At 42.3% G+C, this 13,323-nt stretch overlaps 1 protein-coding gene across 1 annotated transcript; it reads left to right on the top strand.

The window, feature by feature from the left end:
• The first annotated feature begins 3,626 nt into the window (after nt 1-3,626).
• ARPP19 (cAMP regulated phosphoprotein 19) lies at nt 3,627-12,918 on the top strand. The gene is made up of 3 exons (XM_080980604.1): nt 3,627-3,941; nt 6,560-6,682; nt 9,741-12,918. Exons 1-3 carry the CDS (start codon nt 3,897-3,899, stop codon nt 9,909-9,911), a joined length of 339 nt encoding a protein of 112 aa, XP_080836730.1. The 5' UTR covers nt 3,627-3,896; the 3' UTR covers nt 9,912-12,918.
• Nucleotides 12,919-13,323: the final 405 nt, after the last annotated feature.

The raw sequence follows: 13,323 nt of genomic DNA, 5'->3' as shown, positions 1-13,323 counted from the left end.
CATTTGTATTGGTTTTATTTGGAGATGGTCTTTGTGCTCTTAATAGGGTTTTGTTTTTGTCCACTATAGGCCACTAGCTGAGTCTAGAACAGAGGTGGGGGGATAGGAGGTAGCCAGCGGCAGTGCTATTTTTCCAGAAAAAGAGGTGCCGGAACCCACCTGAGAGGTGCTGGAACTGACTTCCTGTGAGTTCCGGCTGGAAAAAAAAATCCCTGGCCGGTGGACTGTATATCCAGACCTTTCCCAGCACCCATGGACAACTTTGATGGGTGGGATTGCCCACCCTTCAGTCACCTGACATCACCTGACTTCAGGTGAAGCCTTTTCCTTTGCCCGCAGAAATCAGAAGAATGTAAGAATAGCCTGTGGCGCATCTAGTCCAGTCAGATGTCTGTGGGAAACCAGCGAGTAGACATATGTTTGGCCACTGTGAGAAGCAAACCATGGAGGAAAAGGAAGTGGGGTTTGTAGCCACCATTGAACAGCTTGATTGATATCCACGAGGACAAAGGAAGCCTTTCCCTGCAGGGCTTACAGTAAGTGCCACTGTGGGAACTCCATAGTGCAGTCAGTCTCTCTGAAGCTTGCTGTAAGTGCTGGTCAAACAATTGTTTCCTGGAAACCAAGCAGGAGCACACTTTAATGCTCCTGATTGTTCCCTGGCAGGTAAGGTTTGCTGCAAGCAACAATCCATTGACCAGCACTTACAGCAAGCATTTTGAGACTCCTCTTTGTTGGGTGCGGTTTTGGGAAAACAACATTGCAGGTCAAATATGAATCCCTGCTGGGCCTAACTTGGCCTGTAGTTCATAGGTTCCCCAAAGCTGCTCTAGAAAGTCATCCCTTTTATTGTACCTTGAAATAATTGAAATAATTCACTTACCAATCTCCAAGACACTAGGATCTCCTTCCATCTTCCCCCACAAGAAACTCCAGCAAAGCAGTTTCTAATACTGGCAAATAAATGTCCAGACATTCCAACACAATAAAGGGCATTGTGGGATATTGCTTGTGTGCAACAGTTCCACTAAATTAAGATTCTGAGTATTTGGAGGGAGGAGATGTTTTTGAAAAGGGAGTGAGAAATCACCATGAATTTTGTGGTTGGAGTTGTATGGATTGTGAGGATTCTCCAGAAAATACATACAGTATTCAAGAGTGTGGAGCTGGTTAAGGAAACTGCAACAGATTATAAGCCAGTACCTCCAAAGAACTTGAGTCCTGTGGTGCTAGAACTGTGGCAGGAACAAAAACCAGAAATGTCATATGCAGAAAAAAACTGAATTCTTCAAGTAAATCATTCAACCCAAATGCCTTCTACAGATTCAAGATGGCTTTGAAACCTTTCTGAGTTCAATCAACTGTTTGAAAAACAGCTTGCTGATAGGCATTTTAATGCCAATGATTTAACCATCAGTTAGTAGCAAAGGTTTTTTGTGTGTGTTGTATAAATGTCATTTAAATTTATTGGAAAGTGCCCCATTGGTCTCAACAAACAATTACACAAAGGTAAACGCAAGGTTGTTACACCTTTACCAACTGTTGCTCCGTAGGGCAGTATCCAACATTGTGAAAGTTGATTTCTGCTCATGTAACAGAACTTCCCTTTCGTGTCCTCTGTGCCCCCAAATCTGACTCCTAAGAGTCTCTCAGCCCTCTGGAGCAGATTAGAGGAGTGTGGAAGGCTGCAGAATCTATTCTGCTAATAGTGTCTGTTCCATTGGCAGACAGACTTTGTTGCATTTCACTCATAGCAAACAATCTGTGTGCAGCCGCCTATGACCATAAACAGGTTCTTCCTTTGGGGGTTTTGCAATACGTACAAAGAAAAAACCAAGCTGGCATCATAAGCTACTGCATACAAACAGCTCACCATGTGGCAACTGCTCACTAAGCACATTACTTTAAATTTGCCTCCACATGAAAGCTGTAATAATACCAACTGGCCTAAGAGTGTCTTTCATCTTTGTTAACTGCAGCTACCACACCCATATCTGAAATTAGGGCAATTTGAGGTTCTAGGTCAGGGGTGTGACTTCAGCAGTCCTGAAAATCAACACATCTCAATTTAGAACTGAAGCACTGCTTTGATACCAAAGGGTGTTACTCCTTTGGACAAGTTATTAAATTTCCCAACAGCCCTGTAAACACAACCACCAAGGGGCTCCCTTAGATGCTCATGTTACGCTAATTTTGAAGGGTTTTTGGTTTCCTCCTCCTAGGCTACTTCTGAGACTGGCCTGGTTCACACACCATATTGAACCAGTTAAACTATGGTTTAATATGGACAAGCAGATGTGCAATTGCAGGCACTTCATCCCTCCCCTACTGCCAAGGGAAGAAACAAGCCATAATCTGGCTTGTCATAACATGGAACCTGGGCTTATGATTTGTTTCTCTTAGAACAAACCACAAGTGGAAGTGAATGTATGTTTACTGAGTAACAAGCCATGCAATGTTTTTTCCTGCCTTCCCGGTAGAGGAATAGCAATAGTAGGGGAGGAACGAAGTGCTGCAATTCCAGCAGCCTGCACTAGCATGATTTATTTTTACTATGGCAGAGGTTCTGCCTTCAGAGCCCCACTTGAAATGGCGCAACGTCTTCTCAAAGGGTTCAGTGGTGTTGCAAGGCCAACTCCCCACCCACAAAGTGATTGTAAGTATTCTTTTAGGCAGGGAGCGGGGAAGCAAACTCCTTGAGGCTGCTGCTGTTTTTCATCCTTTGCCGGCCAATTGATGGAGCCAAGCTGGGCTGGCTCAGTCGGTAGCGCATGAGACTCGTAATCTCAGGGTCCTGGGTTCGAGCCCCATGTTGGGCAAAAATATCCCTGCATCCCAGTGGGTTGGACTAGATGACTCACGGTCCCTTCCAACTCTACAAGTTAGGATTATGCTGAACTGAACGGAGTTTTGTTGTTGTTGTTTAGTTGTTTAGTCGTGTCCGACTCTTCGTGACCCCATGGACCAGAGCACGCCAGGCACTCTTGTCTTCCACTGCCTCCCGCAGTTCAGTCAAACTCATGCTGGTAGCTTCGAGAACACTGTCCAACCATATAGTCCTCTGTCGTCCCCTTCTCCTTGTGCCCTCCATCTTTCCCAACATCAGGGTCTTTTCCAGGGAGTCTTCTCTTCTCATGAGGTGGCCAAAGTATTGGAGTCTCAGCTTCAGGATCTGTCCTTCCAGTGAGCACTCGGGGCTGATTTCCTTCAGAATGGATAGGTTTGATCTTCTTCCAGTCCACGGGACTCTCAAGAGTCTCCTCCAGCACCATAATTCAAACGCATCAATTCTTCGGCGATCAGCCTTTATGGTCCAGCTCTCACTTCCATACATCACTACTGGGAAAACCATAGCTTTAACTATACGGACCTTTGTTGGCAAGGTGATGTCTCTGCTTTTTAAGATGCTGTTTAGGTTTGTCATTGCTTTTCTCTCAAGAACGGAGTTTACTCCCGTGTAATTGGGGATAGGACGGCACCCTTCTTCTCAACACCCGCGTCCACATTAGAGGAGGGCTGCCGAGAACATCAAGCTCAGCCCCAAGCACCAATAAACTACATCTCCCAGAATGCCACAGCGGACGAGCGGGATCCCATAGGGGAGCGCAATGTGACGCACGCAAGCTGCAAGCCGTGATCCTCCTGCGAGAGAGCCGCATATCCCGCGCCTGCCCTTCTCCGGCCTCATCCACTTGCTCTTCAGCGGGGCGGCAGGGTAGCGGGGCAACCCGGAACGCGAGCAGAAATTTGAGCCTGCCGGCTCGCCGTCGTCCGCGGGCGGCCATCTTGTGTGCGGTTGTGGTACCACCAGCAGGAGCAGCAGCAGCAGCAGCAGCTGATCGCCGGCTCCAGGCCTTTCTCCTCCGGTGGGTTGCTGCCGCGGTTGTGTGGAAGCCATGTCTGCGGAGAGCCCGGAGCCCGCTTCGGCGGAGGAGCAGAAGGTGAGGCGTTGCTGCCGGGCCTGAGGCGGTGCGAGAGGGAAGGAGAGCTCTCAGGCGCCATGTCCGGAGCCGGCGGAGGCAGCTTAGGCCGCGACTTGGCTGAGGGGGAAAGTTTAGTCAGGGGAGTCTCCCCTCGCACACCGGCTTGCCTTCCTCTCTCGACCCAAATTCTTTTATCGGGGGCTTAGGGGGACGGTTCCTGAGAGAAGCTTTCGTCTACCTCAGCCGCCTGGCGCGCGCGCGCGTTATATGGCGCAAAGTCTAGGGAAAGGCCTCTCTGTGTATGTCTATGTATGTGTGCTGCTAGTTTCCGTGGGGGATGCGAGTGTGGGTATCCCTGCTGTCGCCTCAAGAGCCTCCCTTTCCGCTCCTCGCAGGCGACTTTCCCTCCTTCGTGGAGAAACGGCCGCAGCAGGAGCCACAAAACTTTGCGCTGGGCTGGCGAAAGCTGCGGGCGCCGCTCCCGAGGCGTTTTGTTCCGCAGCGCGTGGGGTGGCGGCGCCACTTTTCCCCTCACGTCTTGTTGTTATTATGATTACTACTATTATTATTTATTGATTATTTCCCTTGGTCCGCGGGGAGTGTGCTTTCCCAACGCCGGCGAGATAGGGCGGGCTGATGAGGCCTCCGGGTCGCCTTGCCCCATTCGCTGTCTCGAACTTGCAGGGAGGGAGCCCCGGGTGGGCGTGCCCGCCGCCGAGGGCGCAAGCGCCTCCTTGGGCCCGTATTGTCTGGTTTGCAGCAAGCCGGGGAAAGCGCGGCGTGAATGTGACGACATCGGCCCCTCATCACGCTCGCTCGCTCGCTCCCCCGCAACGTGCAGCGTGGAGGCCGCGTACGCGGCTCGTGAGCCCCCTTAGCCCGCCTCGCTTCGAGGTATTATTTTTATGCCCATGGGTGTAAATCTTAGTTTTTTGTTAATTGCCAGCATTCTGTTTCATATATACCAGTGATGGCCAAACTTGGGTCTCCAGCTGTTTTGGGACTACAATTCCCATCATCCCTCACCACTGGTCCTGTTAGCTAGGGATGATGGGAGTTGTAGTCCAACAACAGCCAGCGGGCCAAGTTTGGCCATTACTGGTATATACAAAAGAGGCAGGCTTTGATGCTGCTTTAGTGCGGTAAAGAAGCTGTAATGGACTGATTTTATGCTTCAATGTTCCAAACTCCAGCTGTTTTTGGACTACAATTTCCATCATCCCTGACCACTGGTCCTGCAAGCTAGGGATGGTGGGAGTTGTAGTCCCCAAAAAAACAGTTGGATTGCCAGGTTTGGGAAACACTGCTTTAGCCTATAAAGAACAAAAATTAGGGTCAATATGCCATTTCTACTCAGGCATACCTGGGAGTAGACAGAATTAAACTTGGTGTGATTTTCTGAGGAAATATGTGTAGGATTGGGCTGAAAGTGCATTGGAGGGGGGAGACGACGTAACTCCCTGTAATTTTTTTTGTTCTGAACTGGCCTGCAGTGAAGAAGTCTTACCATGGGATATAAAGTTGTTTGTTGGTCTGGGTTCTTTTTAAGAGTTATGTATTAAAAGTCTAAAACAATTAACTGTTTTTGCATTTTGTTTACTGACTTTTAATAAAAACAATATCTTCACACATGCAACTTGAAGATACTTTAACCCAGGCTTCCTCAAACTCAGCCCTCCAATGGTCAGGAATTATGGGAATTTTTAGTCTCAAAACATCTGGAGGGCCGAGTTTAAGGAAGCCTGCTTTAACCCAATAAATCAGTGGATTCTAAGCACACCTTCATGGTTTGGATTGTGTCCTTATTATGCCATGTGTTCATATTAGCACCATTTATATTACAGGAGGTCATTATCAGAGTGAAGCTTTGGAACTTAATTGAAAACTACTGTCCAGCATCTGTTTGTTATCTGAGGGGGCAGCACATGGATATTCTGATGCTTTTCTGTTACTGGCCACATAATCCCAGGTTGTGGCTCATGTTGATTCCTCAAATAGCAGACAATAAATGTAGGCTGGGTGCAAATAACTTGTGACCTACAAAGCTGTATTATAGCTTGTTTGACAACCCCTATGTTTGCAGACCAAGGTTATTGTACCTCTCGTAGGCTGCAGAAGAGCTACATGCGTGTCAGTGGAAGGGCTATTAGCCGGGTTCTGAGTCCACTTGCAGTGCCTTTTACTCTTTCTCTGGAGTGAGGGAAGAGGCAAAGTATTATTGAAATACTGAACCTTTGTGTGTGGTTGTAATTGTCTGTAAGCTGCTTTGAGAACCATTCTTGGCTGAGAAATGGGGTATACATCTTTTGAAGGGTTATTCAGCTGGGTGGATCACAAAATATACAGGTCTAATCTCTAGGTGTTCATGCATTTTTACCCAACTTAAAAGGTAGCAGTGTACATATTTTTGTAAAATGGGCAGTAACCCTGGTATTACTCAGTTAGTGAAAACAGTTATTAAGTGTGGTATATATTGGATGTGAAAATTGATAGGGCTAATCACATCCTATATTGCTGGTGGGGGGATTAGCCAATAAAAGTTGAATATTTAAAGATGGGCATTTTGTGAAATTGCAAGATGATTCAAAGGAAGGCATAAGTAATGTAGTAGAAATACTAATTCCTTGTGTTTTCAGGAAATGGAAGACAAGGTGATTAGTCCTGAGAAAGCTGAAGAAGCAAAGTTGAAGGCCAGATATCCTCATCTGGGACAAAAGCCTGGGGGCTCAGATTTCTTGAGAAAGCGGCTCCAGAAAGGAGTGAGTAAGCTTGAACCATGTGTAGTTAGTCTGTCTAAGCAAGTAAAGCCTTTTAATCTGTCTGCTTGCAATGATGCCAGTTTTGCTCATATGGATGAGAAGTTTGCTTTGAAACCAACACCTCAATCATACTTTCTGGGCAGTAAAGGCCTATCGATTTCAGTTGTGCTTCAGTGAAAGCATACTTCACTTCATATCAGAGCCCACAAACGGTGCATGGTGCTTTCTAAATTGACATTTTCCCTCCAATCTCTGTGTGTTTTTAAAAGTAGGCATTCTTCACACTTTGCTTAAAAGAGCTGTGAAAATACGTTGCGTGAATTACTTGTTTCTTCAAGAACACACAGTTTAATAAAAAGCAAATGTAACTGTTGATCCAGAAGAAAATAAAAACCAGCATCCACAGTTGGGCAGTACCATTATTGGGACCAAGGCATCTCTGCCTTGGTTCGCCTCAGTCCCCACCATTGACACTTACCCTTGGGCTGTACCTGGCAGTGCCTTGTGTTCTCCCTCTACATGTGAGGTGTGCAAGGCAGCATTAACCCTCACAAACCTGCAGCGGCAGATCAGGCATCCAGCAAACAGCCTCTTTACATTGGAGCTTGTTTTGGTGTTGCGAGCCAGCTGATTTGCAGGGCAGGGCATCAGCAAAAGAGTCATGTATTTTAGTGCAAGCTGCCCAGCAAGCATCACAGCAGTGCCAGCCAGCCAAGATGGAAATGTTAGGCGCCAAATGTGGCCACCAGACATCTCCACTTGCTCACAAAAGGCCAGATGCCAGTCGCGAAATGTGACTGGTGCCTACTTAGTTTCAAACACTGAGTTACATTAACTTGAAAACTAAAATTGGTCCATTGGTACAGATTCTCCTTTAGTTTTAAAGACTTAATAAGGCTTTAGGGAACACAGAGTATTTTGTGGCCTACTTGCTTGTGAAGGTGGGGATTGTTAAACTGGAACAGTGAAAGCATACATGCTCAAGTGTTCACATACTCCATATTAGTGATCATTTATTTAAATAATATATGAACTTTTTGTCCTGTCCCTCCGCAAAAAAATAAACAGGCATAAAGCAAATGTCTAAAGCAAATATTTATAAACCACAAATGGGCAGCAGTACTAAAAGTGACATTAATATTGTGGTGGACAATGCCTTAGCAATACTGTGAATTTTTTAAAAGGCTTTCTGAAATTAGAACATTATACAGCATTTTTCAAAAGGTCTGGCAAGTACTCTTGTTTTCCATCACCAAGAAATTTACTACACAATCTAACAACCCCTTAAGATTAGATTGTATTTAACTTGCTGCAGGATAACCTTTCAGATGAGAGGGACCTCTTTATGCATCTTTTCACGTGAAACTGAAATAACCGCCAAGGCCTCGACTAGTAACTCAGTAGTTCTGAAAGTTATTTCCAACATTTCGTGATTGTATTGAGAGTTGCCTGCAGAGTCCTGCTTTTATCAAGTAACCAAGTTTTGAAGGGGAGTAAAGCTGCTATATCCAGAGTGTTATGGAAGTGGCTTTTACCTATACAATATAGTATACACCAGAATAGTTTTTTAACTTTATAACCATCACTGGCGCCAGCTAGTGTTTAAGCCACTGTCTGGTAATGACAAATGGGGATTTCACTGGGGGTATTAATCTGAGGTGTGAATATATTTTTCTGTGCGCTAATTCTTCAACTTTATATTTTTTGTACCTGAACACATTGCAATTAAGAAAATATGCCATATAGAACTTTATGAAGACTGGGAATAGATAGAAACATTTGAGTAAGCAATTAAACACAAACACATTTGGTTGAAAGCAAATATTAAACAGAGCAAAGTTTGAAAAAAATTAACAGAAAATAAACCAAACATGTTTTCTAAAATACATTGGATTATATCTAATTTAAAATGAGCTGAAGATAATAAATCATGGTAGAACCATGGTAGAACCAAGAAATACAATGTAACATTCCAGTGAGCTTAGTGTCTGAGCAGGAATTCAAAACTTCATCTCTCTGGTTCAGAAATGGGGAGCCTGCGACCCTCTGGACTCCAGCTATCATTAGCCTCAGTAAGCATGGCCAATCGTCAGGGACCTGTAGTCTAGAAACATACTTGCTGTAGTCATATCTCAACACTAACCCCTTCACCACCAGGACTGTCTGAAATATAAACAAATGGTTTCCTAAACAAATACCGTAGATTCCGGCGTAGAAGACGACTTGTTAACCCCAGAAAAGAGGTTAAAAAGCCGGGGGTCATCTTATACGCTGGGTATGGGCGGCGCAGAGCGGAGCCCGCCCGCCCCCCTGCAGCGGCAGTGGGCTCTGCTCCGCACCGGGCAGCTTTCTCCCGGCTCGGAGCTCCCCAGCGTATTAGGCAACTGGGCTTATAAGACGAACCCCCAAATTGCAGCTGCCAATTTGGGGGGCCATCTAATACGCCCAGTCGCCTAATATGCCGGAATCTACAGTAGTATAATCTGTCTTAAAAGTGTGGACGTGCCAATTAAGAGAAGCCTGTTTTGTAATGCTTTACACCTTTGCTAATAGATAATAATTCCACTTGTTGATGGCAAGAAAATGCTAGCAATAAAAGTAATCCATAATCTTCTTTGAATATTATTTCTATTTATAATTCTGCAAGGCTGAAATAGTTTTATTCAGACTTTGCTCTGTTCGTTCATAGGTGCTAATTACTCACATGGCTGCAATATAAAGACGCCTGTTTTGTTCATTAAGATAAATAACATGCTTTAAGCAAGATTCTTAAACTTCCCTAGCCTTTACATATCTGGTTTTAGACTAACAGGCTACATTTGATGGGTCATAACTATTTGATCAGGTATAAGTTTCGTTTTTCTGTCTCATCTTATATAAAACCTGCTTGAGGGTTTCTCACAGGCATCTTATTGACCACTGCGAGAACAGGATGCTGCACTAGATGGCCTTACAGTAAGCCCAGAATGTCGCACAGTTAGGCGATTCTTGGGGAAAGTAGTATATTTAGTGTGTGTTTCTGTTGTACTTAATTCACCGATTCTTTCTTGCCTTACAGCAAAAGTACTTTGATTCTGGGGATTACAATATGGCTAAAGCAAAAATGAAGAATAAGCAACTCCCTACTGCAGCTCCTGATAAGACCGAAGTCACAGGTGACCACATTCCCACTCCACAGGACCTTCCACAGCGGAAACCCTCTCTTGTTGCTAGCAAGCTGGCTGGCTGACTAGATGGCAGAACTGCATGAATCTTCTCATTCCCTTAATATTTCCTTAATAGTTACTTCTCACATTTTTTGTTTCCACTAAGTCATTGACTGACCGCTTTGCAGGTAGTGGTAGCTTGTGCTGCTATTGTAAGAGAGTCCTGTTAAGAATTAAGTTGTGTAGTCCATGGAAGAATTGAGAACAATGCACTGATTTTAAAAAAGGACACGTTTTGTTAGAGCAATGTAAAGTAATCTACTTGAAAAATGTACATATTACCTATTTGCTAGTGTAGGGCTGGTTCCAGCAAGTGACATAGCAGGTTTGACAATTTTTTTATGTTTCTGCTTTCTTTAGTTCACCTTAGTTACAGCATAGTATGTTTCTATTGAATACAACCACCTGTTGTGTTTCTTGTGTTTGGTTTTGTAAACTAGAGGTTTTAGACCGCAAGTTGCTAGAAGGTAAAGCATGTATTTAAAAAAAAAAAAAAAAGATGGGGCTCTGACTTAATTTGTGTATCTGCTCTTGAACTTGAATGGCCTTAAACCTACTTCAGCTTTAACAATAGATTTTTTACTTGGGCAATATTTGCTCATTTTGGTGTAATTCTTGTAAAACTCGTGCTTATCGACAACTGCCTGTTGAAGCTGGTATTCCTTTTGGTCCTGTAGTGTAGAACACATTTTTGAAGTGAATGAAGTGTGCATGTGCATAGACTGAATTCACTTTTGTGCCATTTCTGTAAATAAGATGGTTTTGCACAACTTTTGCAAATATCTGTTAACTTTACATTTTAAAAAAATGTGCCAACTGGAAGCACAAATAATTCTGTACCTTTGAAAGTCATAATCCTCATTTGAGTCAAACTATGTTACTGAAAATAACAGACTTCTGCGTTTAAAATCTGGAAATCACTTAAAGAACTATAATAGAAAGGCTTTGCTAGTTTATCCTTTCTCTGTGTCAACAGTAACCTACAGTGATTAGTCTAAATATATACTATAGATACAAAACACTTTAGCTAATATACCTTAAGGCAAAGTACTTCAAGGGGGCTAAATTATTTTAAAGGCAAGTACATCACATTAAGCAACTTGTAGATAACTAGGGTATTCCAAAGCTGCTACAACATCTGCATCTTTTAAAATCTATGCAGGATATTTTGGAATGTGAAAATATGGGTATATTTTGATGCTATTAGAGGCCTCTGACACATAAAAGAACATCTAATTCAATAGTTGTTAAGTAATCCATACATTTGGATTGGGAAGTGCTACTGAATTTTTTTTTTACATATATTGTAGTGATTCATGATAAACATTTTAAGTCTTTATTTGTCAGAGTATGTTATCAATACTACAGCAGGAGTGGTTCAGTGAATTGACCTATTTGTCTTGCATATTGGATAGAAATGACAGTTAAAACTAGTTAACATCTATGGTGGTATTTTTGTCTGTGCTAAAGGAATTTTATATTCTTTTTGCCTGATACCTGCACTGTAAAAGAAACAAGACTCTGCTGGCTTCTTCCAAGAGGATTCTTTTTTTGGGGGAGGGGGAAAGTTGTCAAAAGAGCTTACTTTTTTTTTTTTTTTTGCAAAGCCCCACCCTTTAAAAAGCAAATTTGAGACAATACAGCTAATAATATAATCATGTTAGTTCTGACCTATAATACTAATCAAGAGACCTGGTTTCAAAGGTACTGATTACTACTAACTCCCATTGTCTTCATCTCTCTCTTAATTTTTTTAAAAAAATCTTAACCTTGTTTCTGTATCAAAATTGGGTATCTTAAAATATTTGGGTGTTAGGTTTAGATATACTGGAGATTAGGGCTGTTTTTTCATTATCTGTTCTGTCTTAAATGAGGAAAATACTTTCAAAGTCTCTAGCATATCAGTTTTTGTCTATGGGAAGTAATTCAGTAATTGGTTGTATCTCATTTTGATTTAATCTCCCTGTAACATGAATATATTCACTGAAACAGACTTAATAGCGAAGTTAATACCTTGTTATTAGTGAAGTGAAGTTGAGGAGAACAGCCCTCTGTTTAATGCAAGAGGAACAAGGTAACATTAAGTGGCTTTTTATTGAAGGTTGCTAATGTACATTCACAATTTATTTTTGTAGAAATAAGTAAAAGCTAGGCTTTCTGAAAAGTGACTGGCCTAAAAGTAGTTCTGAACAGCAAATGACTTGGAATATTTCCTAGTTTCTACTACACCACAGATCATAGTTAGATGAGCTGGTTTGACATATAGGGAGGTATAAATAGCCATGTAAATCTAAACATTCCATTCCCCCAGTTACAGTTTGCTATTTTATATTATTGTTGTGACTGTGCAAATTTTCCGTGTCCACCAATGAATTAAAATGTTAAAGACTGTAAAGAGAACATAAGCTGGTGATCCATAAGAATATATACTACAGTACCAACCAGTTCATTCTGATGTTGGACCTGTGTCTCTGGATAAACCTCAACTGAAGATAGTTTGATCATCTATGCTGTGAAGGAGACAAGGAGCTAGATCAACAATCATTTTATAGAAGAGCAAGTGGATTACTAACTTTCAACTTTAAGCTTACTCCAACAAGATAAAGCTGTAAAACTTGTGTACATACTGTATAATATGAGTTTTACTATTTGATAAAATGACCTTTTTCAGAAATCTATCTGCACTATAGTCTAGCAATCGATCAGCTTTATGCAGTGATTAGTAGTGCTCAAGTACGTCTATAATGAAGACAGTATGTTGTAACCCCCCAAGTCTTCCCAGTAGTTAACTAGTGGAGTAATTAAGTGATTCAGAAGTGTTCTTCCCCTCACTCCCATCCCATCCATTCATTATTCATTGTCATAGGAGAGTGTGTGTGCAGAGGCCACAAAAGAACTGTTTGGTTTGATATATTCCTTAATGCATTTTTGATGCTGAAGTGGTGAAAATTTCAGTTGCTCCTTACCAACATCCACCTTGTATAGTATGCATAATAAATTCATCTAATTAGTTTTCATCGCTCTGTAGAAGTTTGTCTGGTCTCTTACTGTGTTTACTTCCACAACTCATTTAATCTTTTAGCTTAAAAAGTCCCAATAGAACTTGCTTTGCACTTCTATGACTAGGTCTGTTTTTGTAGTGTATGTCCAACTACAAAAATATAACATACTTTATTGTAACTACCTTTATATACATCAGTACCTATTTTTCTAATAACAGTATTAAAGCTTATTGTTTGACTTTAATTCCATAATAGGCTTGTTTCTATGCTTATGAGATGTAAGTGTTGTTTGTGGTAATTAACCTGAACTTTAACTGAACAGTAATAACCTTCAGATGGGATTCTTATTATAGGGTCTAAAGCAGGAGCTGGAGAAGCCCTTTAATGCCTAGTGAATCTGGTGTTTTCTAATACAAAAACCAAGGTGCTCAAC

The sequence above is a fragment of the Podarcis pityusensis genome (genome assembly GCF_964106645.2).
Source record: "Podarcis pityusensis genome assembly, chromosome: 14".
NCBI lineage: Eukaryota > Metazoa > Chordata > Lepidosauria > Squamata > Lacertidae > Podarcis > Podarcis pityusensis.
This window is presented reverse-complemented; position numbering and strand designations above follow the sequence as displayed.